At 39.1% G+C, this 12,331-nt stretch overlaps 1 protein-coding gene across 1 annotated transcript; it reads left to right on the top strand.

The window, feature by feature from the left end:
- The first annotated feature begins 10,852 nt into the window (after positions 1-10,852).
- LOC133753545 (melanoma-associated antigen B10-like) lies at positions 10,853-11,854 on the top strand. Its single transcript, XM_062184242.1, has one exon. The coding sequence runs from the start codon at positions 10,853-10,855 to the stop codon at positions 11,852-11,854; it is 1,002 nt and encodes a 333-aa protein (XP_062040226.1).
- The last annotated feature ends 477 nt before the right edge of the window (positions 11,855-12,331 follow it).

The following is a 12,331-nucleotide window of genomic DNA, read 5'->3' as shown; positions in this document are numbered from 1 at the left end:
TTGAAAATTTTATTTAACAAAATTTTTTGATTAACGTGATATTGGTAATTTTTTATTGGATGCAGTGCAATATTTTAAACAGCATAAACTGATTAAATCAAGTGACTAGTCTTTCCGATTTCTTATCTATGCATTGTGTTTAGAATCTTCCTTCTTCTGTCTTCCAGTTCTTTGTGTAGTATATATTGTTGGACTATAGTTACCCCACTGCACTGTGGAACAGAACTTGTTAATTCTGTGTTTTAGTGATTGGTATCCAACCTCCCTCTACCCTCCCTGCTTCCACCCTTACCAAACTCTAATTATCACTATTCTAAGTTCAGATGAATTTTTTTAACTTCCAGTTATGAAACAGAACATGTGGTATTTGTCTTTCTGTGTCTGGCTTATTTCATTTAATGTATTGATATCCACTTCCATCCATTTGCATAAATGTCAGATTTCATTCTTTTTATGGCAGAATAATACTCCACTGTGTATATATACCACATTTTCTGTATTTGTTAATCTGTAGATAAGCACTTAGGTTGATTCCATATCTAGGTGAACATGAGAGTGCAAGCATTTCTTTCACATGCTGATTTCAATTCCTTGGGTTATATATACCCAGAAATGGTATAGCTGAATCTTATAGTAGATCTGTGTTTAACTGTTTGTTATTCATAATTGTTGCACAAATGTACATTTCCACAAGCAGTGTATAAGGGTTTCCTTTTCTCTACAGCCTTGCTAGCATTTGTTACTTTTTGTCTTTTTTGATACTAACCATTCTAACTGGAGTGAGATAATATTTCATTGTAGCATTTCCCTGACAGTGATTTTGAGCATTTTTACATGTGTTTGTCAGCCATTTGCATTTCTTCTTCTCAGAAGAGCCTATTCAAATAATTTGCACATTTATTAACTGGATTATTTGGGCATTTTGTTCAGTTTTTTTAAAGTTCCTTATGTATTCTGGATACTAATCCTATTTCGGATGAATAATTTGCAAATATTTGATTCCAGTCTTTCAGTTTTCTCTTCATTTTCTTTCTTAAAGATTAATTTATTTACTTGAGAGGTGGAGATACAGAGAGAGAAGGAGAGAGAGAGAGAGAGAGAGAATGAATCTTGTATCCATTGGTTCACTGCCTAAATGGCCACAATGGCCAGGGCTGGGCCAGGTGGAACCAGGAGCCAGGAGAGCTTCCTCTGGGCCTCTCACATGGGTGCAGGGGCCCAAGGACTTGGGCTATCCTCTGCTGCCTTCGAGGTGCATTAGCAAGGAGCCAGATTCAAGGTGGAGCAGCCAGGACTCAAATTGTTGGCACATGGGATGCTGGCACTGCAGACAGTGGCTTAACCCTCTACACAACAGCACTAACCCCTTATCATTTTCTTGATCATTTTCTTTTGCTGTATAGAAGCTTCTTAGTTTGATATAATCCTATTTGTCTATTTTTACTTCCATTGCCTGTTTTGGGGCATTTTACCTGAAAATTTGTTGCTTATGCCAATGTTTTGAAGTGTTTCCCCTGTTTTCTTAGTATTTTCATAGTTTTAGGTCTTACACTTAGGTCTTTGATTTTTGTATAGAGAGGTTGGAGTCAAGCTTGAATATTCTGTATGCAGTTATCCAGTTTTCCCAGCACTATTTATTGAAGAGATTGTCCTTTTGCCAGTATGTGTATTCAGCACCTTTTTCAAAAATCATTTAGCTGGAAACATATAGGTTGATATCTGGGGTCTCTATTCTGTTCCATTGGCACAAGTATCTTTTGTGCTACTGCCATATTGTTTTTGGATACAATAACTCTATACAATGGTTTGAACCCTGGTACATGATGCCTCTAAGCTTTGTTTCTTTTTGTTCAAGATTGCTTTGACCATGTAGGATCTTTTGTGCTTCTGTTTAAATTTTAAGATTGTCTTGTGTAGTTCTGTGAAGAGCCTCATTGGTATTATGGAGATTGCATTGAATCTAAACTGCTTTGGGCAATATGAACGTTTTAACAATATTAATTCTTTCAAAACATGAGCATGGAAGGTCACCCCATTTTGTGTGTCTTCATTGATTTCTTTTAACAATATTTTGTATGTTTTCATTGTAGAAGTCTTTCGCACCCTTGGTTAAATTTATTCTAAGAGTTTTTAAAGAGCTCTTATAATTTCTTAGTGAGTTCATCATTGGTGTATGAAAACGCTATTGATTTTTGCTTGTTGATTTTATATACTGTGACTTTGGTGGATTCAGTTATCAGTTCTGATACTCTCTTGGTGGAGTCTTCAGGTTTCTCTTTATATAGAATTATGTTTTCTTCAAATAGGGATAATTCAACTTCTCCCTTTCTTATTTATATTACTTATATTTCTTTCTTTTGCTTAATGTCTTTGACTAAAACGTCCAGTACTATATTGACAGTAATGAGAATGGACTTTATTGTGGGGTTCCAGAATTTAGAGGAAATGCTTTCAGATTTTCCCCATTCAATGTGATGTTGGCTATGGGCTTGTCATATGCAGCCTTTATTACATTGGGGTATGTTCCTTCTGTATCTAATTTGTTCAAGTTTTTTTTAATGGATGTATGTTGAATTTTAGTAAATGTTTTTCTGTATCTATTGAGAAGATTAAATGGTTTATAGTCTCCATTCATTGATAGGACATATTACATTTTTTTTGATTTGTGTGTATTGAATTATCCCTGCTTCCCTTGAATAAATCCTCAACAGTCATAAAGAATGAGCTTTTTGATGGGTTTGGGATTCAATTGCTAATATTCTGTTGAGAATTTTTAAATCTGTGACCATTAGGGATAATTGTCCATAGTTCTCTATTTTGCTTGTATCTGTTTCTAGTTTTGGAATAAAGGTGGTGCCAATCCCAGAGAACTAGTTTGGAAGGGTTCATTCCTTTCAATTATTTGAAGTAGTTTGAGAATAATTAGTGTTAGCTATTCCTTAAGAGTTTGATGGAATTCAGCAGTGAAGTCATGTGGTCCTTAGCTTATCTCTTTGAGAGACTTTTGATTATTGATTAAATATCATTACTAAGTAATGATCTGTTAAGATTTTCTATGTCTTCTTGGTTCCATTTTTGTAAGTTATCTGTATCCATTTTCCCCTAGGCTTTCTAGTTAGTTGGTATTTCATTGGTCCCTAACTATTTTTTGTATTTTCTTAAAAAAGCTTTATTTATTTGAAAGGCAGAATTGCAGAGAGAGAGAAGGACACAAACACACACGGGGAGGGGGGCAGGGAGATCTTTCATCTGCTGGTTCACTCTCCAAATGGCTGCAATGCCTGGTGCTGGGCCAGGCTGATGTCAGGAGCCTGGAGCATCATCTGGATCTCCCATGTGGGTAGCAAAGGCCCAAGGACTCAGGCCATCTTGCATTGCTTTCCCAGGCACATTATCATGGAGATGGATCAGAAGTACAGTTGATGAGACTCAAACTGGCATTCCAATATGGGATGCTGGCATTGCAAGCAGTGGCTTAGTTCACTGCATCCAATGTTGGACCCTTTCCTTTGTATATCTGTGAAATTATCATTTCTGATTTTATTTATGTGAATCTTCTCTCTTTTTTCTTCAATCATCTAAAAGTTTATTGACTTTATTTCTCTTTTAAAAAAATCAACTCATCATTCCATATATCTTTTGTATTTTTTAGTTTCTATTTCATTTATCTCTGATCTAGTCATTTTTAAAATTTTTTATTTGTGTGTATCTCATAAATACAGCATTAGGAACATAGTAGTTCTTCCCACCATATCCACCATACCACCCCACTTTCTCCTCCCTCTTCTGTTTAGTCCAAGAAAGAAAAAGAAAAAGAAAAAAAAGAAAGAATGGAATAAAAAAAGGACAACTATTCCTCAACAGTCTAGAAAAGGGCTGTTGTTCTGTAATTGCTTCTTCAAGGTGATTTCACTTCCCCCCCTTCTTCTTTTCCCTTCCTTCCTCCCCCTTTCTTTTTAGAAACTTAATTATCTTTTTTTTTAATTTTATTTAATGAATATAAATTTCCAGTGTACAGCTTATGGATTACAATGGCTTCCCCCTCCCATAACTTCCCTCCCACCCGCAACCCTCCCCTCTCCCGCTCCCTCTCCCCTTCCATTTGCATCAAGATTCATTTGCAATTTTCTTTATATACAGAAGATCAATTTAGTATAAAGATTTCAACAGTTTGCACCCACATAGAAACACAAAGTGAAACATACTGTTTGAGTACTAGTTATAGCATTAAATCAAAATGTACAGCACATTAAGGACAGAGATCCCACATGAGGAGCAAGTGCACAGTGGCTCCTGTTGTTGACCCAACACATTGACACTCTAGTTTATGGCGCCAGTAACCACCCTAGGCTGTCGTCATGAGTTGCCAAGGCTATGGAAGCCTTCCAAGTTTGCCGACTCTGACCATATTTAGACAAGGTCATAAAAGACAGGGTGAGAATAGTAACCAATGATCCTAAGAGTGGCATTTACCAGGTTTGAACAATTATACAGCATTAAGTGGGGAAGAGGACCATCAGTACACACAGGTTGGGAGTAGAGCCATTGGTGGTAGAGTAGAGGTTATGATTACAAAGGAATGAGGCCAAAGTGTGCTAGACAGGGTCTAGAACAAAGGACAGAGTCATTATTAGAGGAGCTAAGAAAGGTGCTGTCTAAGCTACAATTAAGTTTTCTGATTGAGAGGCAAATAGAACCTGATAGAAGGGGCTTGATAATAATCTGTTTTGCTTTAGGCCTTGTGAGTTAAGAGGCCCAGACCTATCTATCTCTTCACATGGGGTACGTCCTAAGGGAGGTGTGAACCTCCTAGGGGAAGGCACTCTGTTGACTTTCTTTACTTGGCTGGCCTGGGAGGAGAGCTGGCCAGGTAAAGGCAGGTGGCATCTCTAACTAGAAATTTACAGTTCTGCCTGCAATGTTGCTGACCCTACTTGGCCGTCCCCTCAGCTGCAGTGGTCACTTTGGAAGTTGGGCTGAGTGAAGGGCTTTTCAGCTTAGAGCCAATAAGATCTGTGGCTCTGACCTGGGCATCCTTCGACTCCAGGGCAGGTCCATTTCCAGTGATCCAACTCTTGGCAGAGCTGCCAGGGCTCTTCACAAGCTGACTTCTGCTGAAGCCCAGGCCTACCACATTGAAAGCCACTGCAGTGGACTGTCCTGTTGGGTCTCCTTGAGGGCAGATCACTGTACAGATCAGCCATTAATAGGCCTGCCACCCATTGCTTCTGATGCCTAGCTTTCTTTTCCTCCTGGTTTGTGTTCAAGCAGACCAGAGGATGCAAGTCAAGGGAGTGCCCAAGTCCCATCTCTAATCTTCGGTGGCCTGAACTACAAGTCTATAGTCACAGGCATGTTCTGTAGTAGTTTTTCTGAGGTAGATAATGCCCATGAGGAAAACTATGTCCTTACTTTAAAACTTTCTTTCCCTTTGGTCTGAAAGGGAGGTTTTTTCTACTTACTGCTTACTTCGCTGATGGCGAACTGAATCTAGCTATGAGATTACTATTTAAGTTCTTATTTTGGCTATGCTATTACAGAAAAATGTTAGCCTTCTCTTTTATAAGGTCTAAAGATTAAATTGTGTGTCCTACAGATTCCTTCATAATAGAATTAGTTTCCCTTGAAGAGAATAGAGAAATGAAAGAACAAGTTGGGCTTAGAATAGAGAAATGAGGGAGCAAGTCCTAGATCGCTTGCTGACAATAGCAATATCACATGAATACTTGGCAAACCGTTTCAACCATTAGATAACAACTTAAGAAAACATTTACCAGAAGGTCCAGTGCCTTCTATAAATTTTAAGAATCATGTATTTGAAAACACCTCTTCAATATCTAACATGGTGTAGTTTGTTTAACCAGTAAACTTAGGCACAACCATATAAAATGTTTTTAGCTTCTTTCCACCAACAAGTATAAAACATATGATACACAGATTCAGGTCACACAAATTAAAATGTATCTTTGATTGATTTTAGCAACTTAAATTTATGGACAATCTTATCTATAAGCCATTTAAAATAAAACTCTTAATAAAATTTCCCCATGTGGACATACAATATGTACACACATATAACATAGTATAGTAGACCAATATAGCAATTTTAATAATAGCTTTTAAAATCTTTAACTCTTTTTGTAGATTGCCAATTGATTTGAATTGCTTTTTGTTTTTAGTAACCTCAGTTAACCATACTTTCTCTCAGTTGGTACTGTTAATACATTATTGGCTTCATCTGTTAACAGAGCCATCCCAAAGTACTGAATACAATAGAAGTGGCTGGAAAAAGTCCATAGGAACCTATAGGAGGACAGCTACACACAGAACCAACAACGCTTTAGTTTTATGAGCAGCAAATCATATATAACTGTGGATGACAAAAGACTTTAAGTTGCCATGTTTAAAATTATAAACTCATCAACCAACAAGAGGCACTTGCTTACTTCACAGTATTTTTGAAAACACCTGTAGGATTTTACAAGTATTTAACCCTTTAGGCCTCTGGGGCTTTCTCATTAAGATAACTATCATGTCTAGTAACACAAGATCATTAGACTTTTTAATTCTCAAACATTTGTATTAATAGCATTTTCCATTATAGAAACTTAAAGTCTGGTACCACATCACATCTTGACAGTACTTCTAATATAATCCAAAAACCCAACATTCAGGTTCTAGGATTTCCTGAAGGCATGGAGAGAGAGAAAGGATTAGATGGCATTTTCAGTGACATACTAGCAGAAAATTTCCCAGGTTTGGAGAAGGACAGAGACATCCTAGTACAGGAAGCTCATAGAACCCCTAGTAAACATGACCAAAAGAGATCCTCACCACGACATGTTGTAATCAAACTCACCACAGTGAAACATAAAGAAAAAATCCTAAAATGTGCAAGAGAGAAACGTCAGATCACTCTTAGAGGATCTCCAATTAGACTCACAGCAGACTTCTCATCAGAAACCCTACAAGCTAGAAGGGAATGGCAAGACATAGCCCAGGTACTAAGAGAGAGAAACTGCCAGCCCAGAATATTATATCCTGCAAAGCTCTCATTTGTGAATGAAGGTGAAATTAAGACTTTTCATAGCAAACAGAAACTGAAAGAATTTGTTGCCACTCATCCTGCCCTGCAAAAGATGCTTAAAGATGTGTTACACACAGAAACACAGGAACATGGTCATCAATATGAAAGAAGGTAAAGGAAGGAAACCTCACAGCAAAAGATCACAGGAAGCTCAATTTCTCTTTGACATAGAATTAAACTCTGATGCTCTGTTAAAGCAATGTGTTAAAGTAATCTATTATGTTGTGTTGATGTCTGTTAAATTCTAATTGTTCAAAAACAGCTGAATTTTTATTAAGAGCTATGGGTTATTTAAATATGTGCTTATTTTCAAAGATTTGAATAACCACCTTGTAACAATGATCAAATTTGGTCTATATTATGTCATGATTTTAAGGAATCTTATTTCAACCAGATATTTTGGATTTTGAGCCTTCTTGGCATTCTTGACAGGCATTCAAAAAATCAAAGTTTCAAACAATCTGGACTCTAAAATTTCCAGTAAATCTTGGACTTTGGTTTTTCCAGTTTGGGCCCAACTGAAAAAATCGAAGGACCTATGTCTCTCATCTTATAGAGACACCAACCAATCAGAAACTTAATTATCTTTAAAGAAGAACCTAAGGATGTTACATCTTTTGCAGACTCTTAGATATAACTATAACTTTTGAGATTTAATAATATCCTCCATTTAATACACTAAAAGGAATTGATACAGTAAAACTTGATCTAGTCTTTAATTATTTCTTTCCTTCTATTCTAGATTTGATTTGTTCTTGCTTTTCTGGGTCCTTAAGATGTATCATTGTGTTGTTTATTTGATATCTATTTTATTAATGTAGGTATTTATTCCTATAAACATGGTGGTGCAGTGGGTTAAGCTGCCACCTACGATGTCAGAATCCCATATTGGAATGCTGCTTCAAGTCCCAGTTGCTTTGCTTCCAATTCATCTCCTTGCTAATGCACCTGGGAACACATTCAAAGATGGCACAAGTACTTTGGCCTCCGTCACCTGTGTTGGCGTTCCAACTTCCTGGCTTCAGCCTGACCAACAGCCTGGCTGTTGCAACCATTTGAGGAGTGAACTAGTGGATGAAAGATCTCATTCTCTGTCTCTCTCTCTTAGTTACTCTGCATTGAAAATAAATAAAAATAAAATGAAAACCTTAAAGATGTATTTATTTGAAAGCCAGAGTGACACAGAGAGAGAGCGCGCGTGCGCGAGAGAGAGACAGAGAGAAATGGACAGAAAGAGGTATCTTCTGTCCACTGTTCGCTTCCCAAATGCCTGCAAACACCATGAGTGGGCCTGGCTGAAGCTGGGAGCCTGAAACTCCACCCAGGTCTCCCATGTGTAAGGCAGGGACCCAAGCACTTGGGCTATCATTTGCTGCCTTCCTTCCAGGGGTGTTGGCAGACAGCAGGATGGAAACAGAACAGCCAGGACTTGAACTGGCACTCTGATATGGGATGCCAGCATTCTAAGTGGCAGCTTAACTTGATGCTCCACAACATCAGCCTGTGACTAGGATATTTGAAAAGGCCTGTCTTCAAATTTAGATATTCTTTTTTTTTTTTTTTTCTGCTTGACCTACTCCATTGTGGCTGTTTCCAACTATGTTTTTTTTTTTTTAATTCGACTTACTGAGTTCTTCATTTTCAAGATTTCTGATTGTTTCTTTTTCAAGATCTCTTTCTTCTGAATTTCTCATTCATATCTTGCATGTTATTGCTGATTTCACTCAAATATCTGTCTGTATTGTCTTGTATCTTTTTGAACATTCATTTGCCTGATATTTCAAATTATTTATTTTGAATTATTTCATCAATGTCCTTTTCTTTAGAGTTTGTTACTAAAGCATTATTATGTTCCTTTGTGGGTGTCATATTGCCCGCTGTTTTCCTACTTCCTATGTCCCTACATTGGTATCTTCACAACTATCTCATTAGATTTTTTATGACTTTTAGTGAGTGGCTTTCATGGTAAAAGACTTTTTCCTGAAGATGTCTCTTCAGTGTTTGTTTGAGAGGCTGTTTTAGCCTTTTTTCCCAGTTGGTGCTATAATATAGTTTCCCTGGATCTTCTTCCACAGTAATTAATAGCAGAAGCAGTGGCATGGGGTGCCCCTTTCAGACCCAGCATGAGTTCCTATGTCTTGACAGCAGACCATGAGGCAGGGTCTGAGGGAGTGGGGACACCAGCCCTCAGTTCATTCTGACTGGTATTGTGGGAACACCAGCTAGAATCCTGGAGGGGTTGCTTGAGTGCCTGTGTTGACAGGGGCTTGGTATTGCAGGAAGAGATGCGTATGTCCCCACAGTGCCAGCCTCAGATTTCTATGCAATGTCTTCTTAATCACTTACCTTTTTCCCCCAAGCAGATAAGTACACCGTCTATGTTATTGTGCCTGTGATTAGAGGAGGGAAGGCGTGAACAACCCTGCCACCTATGTGGTAATGTCAGGTCACATCCAGGGCCCACAGACACCCAAGACTGGTGCAGCACAGGATAGGTCCAAGGAATAATTCGCTATGGGCTGCCTGTCGTTGAGGTGTGCTTATAGCCCAAGGCTGCTGCACTCATTGTCAGGCTAGGTAGACATCGGATGACTGGAGTCACATGTCCCAAGTTGGGATGGGGGCAGGTTCAGGGATTCCATCTATCATCCGTGACCTGGGGACAGGGTCCATTAATATCTGCCAAGTATTGTATAACCAGATCCGGTACACAATCTTGTGCTCACCTTGGTACCCTATTCTCTAGTGAATGGAGCTTTTCCTTTTGTTATGCCTGCCCATGGCTGAGGGAGCGGTGATGAAGGCAGTTAGTTCCTTGGCTGCCTAGGCTTACATTAAGCTGGGCTGCACTTGAGTATTGTAACTACAGGGCCTATGCTGTTTTGTGGATGCACACCTGGGCCCTGAGATACTGAGGGTGATGCAGGCTGAAACACTTGTCTAACACACCAGGCACCGGAGCGCAAGTCTCTGCCTGAAGCCAGGATGATCTAGAGGCTGCATCTCTGAGTACTGGCTTGGGGATAGAGACTTTTGGGTTTTATCTTGAGCTGGATCTCACCACAATGGACTCAGACCTGAGCCTCAAGGCACGGCTCTAAACTCACTTTCCTATACTACTTTCTCCTGACTGGATCCCTGATTTTCTGACTGCCCAAGGTTGGGAGAGGAGCATGGGGACAGTATTGTGGCCACCCAGGCTGATATTGAGCTGAGTCAAAACTGAGTCTCACAGGCACTAGAAACGTCACAGTCTCAGGGTGTATGCCAGACTTGCATGATGCCTGATAAATAATTCAAAATATCGGGCATATGGATGTTCAAAAAGATACAAGAGAATAGACAGATATTAGAATGAAATAAGCAATAACATGCAAAACATGAATGAGAAATTCAGAAGAAAGCGATCTTGAAAAAGAAACAATCAGAAATCTTAGAAATGAAGAATTCGGTAAGTCAAATTACAAAAAAAAAAAAAAAAAAAGTTGGATACAGCCACAATAGACTGTGATAGAGAAGTCATAGACTTTGAGTGAAGTCTCAGGCAATCACCCACTCCAGAACAGAAGAGATCTCACACACCTATGCCCATGCTTTTAGTCCTGAGAGATGGGTGAATGTGCAATTGATGTGAGAAACCCTGACTTCTAACTATGCTATCAGGGAAGTGAGCACCTTCGAATGGGAGCAGTGAGGTATCTCCCAGCTGAAATGACCTAACCACCTCACCTTTTATCTTCTAGGTTACAGAGTTAACTTGCCTAAATGCCTCGGGGTCGTAAGAGCAAGCTCCGAGCCCAGGCAAAACGCCGTCAGGCCCAGGAAGAGCCTCAGAATCTGGTGAGTGCTCAGGCCACGGCAGGAGTGACAGAACGGGCCCACTCTTCTTCATCTAATCGTGTCAGTACTCCCCAGAGATCAACTGCTTCTGGGGCCACCAGCACTACTGCTGCAGCTGTTTCACATGCAAGATACGATAACCAAGTGAGGGAAAGGCCAACATCCTCACAGGCCCAGGTTGCCTTTGGGCACTTATGTAGTGCCCCTCTGGATGAGAATGTGGTTACTTTGGTGCAATACTTGCTGCTCAAGTATCAAATGAAAGAGCCTATTTGGAAGGCAGATGTGATGAGAAATATAATCCGTTTGCCCAAGAGCCACTTCCATGAGATCTTGATGAAAGCTTCTGAGTACATGGAGCTGATCTTTGGCCTTGACATAAGGAAGCTGGATCCCAACAGGCACATCTATGTCCTCATCAACAAGTTGGATATAAGCTACGATGCAAAGCTGGGCGATGATGAAGGAATCCCCAAGACTGGCTTGCTAATGACAATCTTGGGTGTGATCTTTGCGAGGGGCAACTGTGCCACTGAGGAGCAAATATGGCAAATTTTAAATATAATGGGGATATATGATGGGAGGAGGCATTTCATTTTTGGGGATCCCAGGAAGCTTATCACCGAGGATTTGGTGAAAGCAAAATACCTGATATACCGGGAGGTTCCCAATACTATTCCTCCACGCCATGAATTCTTATGGGGCCCAAGAGCTTATGCTGAAACAAGTAAGATGAAAGTCCTTGAGTTTTTAGCCAAGGTCCATGATATTGCCCCTACTGCCTTTACATCGTGGTATGCGGAAGCTTTGAGAGATGAGGAAGAGAGAGCCCGAACCAGAGCTGCCGCTAGAGCTCGCATTAGAGCCATAGCTGATGCACGTTCCAGGGCCTTACTCATCAGGCCCTCCCACACTAGTAAAGTTTGAGTCATTCCTTGTTTTGTGGTTCATAAAAAAAAATCCACATTCTGTGTCAGGGTCGGGGGCTGTAGACAACATAATATATATGACATATTTGCTTTCCTGTTCTGTTCTTTGTTCTTAGATAAGTTTTTAAAAATATTGTTCCTTTTATCAGAAGGTTTAAGTAACTTTAGAATCTAAGTTTATGGATGATACTGCTCAAATATTCATTGCTGTGAATGAAATTTAAGAGTTTTACTATTTTGTAAAACAAACTAGGAAATGGTCCATAATATTTAGTGATTTAGAACAAGATAATATAACAGTAAATTGAGCATATTGTTGGAAATGTAAAAGAATTCACCATTGTGATGGTTGAGATCAAGAAATGGGGAAAAACAAAAGATTATAAATTGTTGTTTTCACTTAATCACTTTTGGTCTATGAATATTTTATAACATTCAAACCTGGTTATATTTACTTTATTTAAAAATGTAAGAG

The sequence above is a fragment of the Lepus europaeus genome, chromosome X (assembly GCF_033115175.1).
Source record: "Lepus europaeus isolate LE1 chromosome X, mLepTim1.pri, whole genome shotgun sequence".
Classification (NCBI taxonomy): Eukaryota; Metazoa; Chordata; class Mammalia; order Lagomorpha; family Leporidae; genus Lepus; species Lepus europaeus.
Note: the sequence above shows the minus strand (reverse complement) of the source record. Positions and strands in the feature narration are given on the sequence as shown.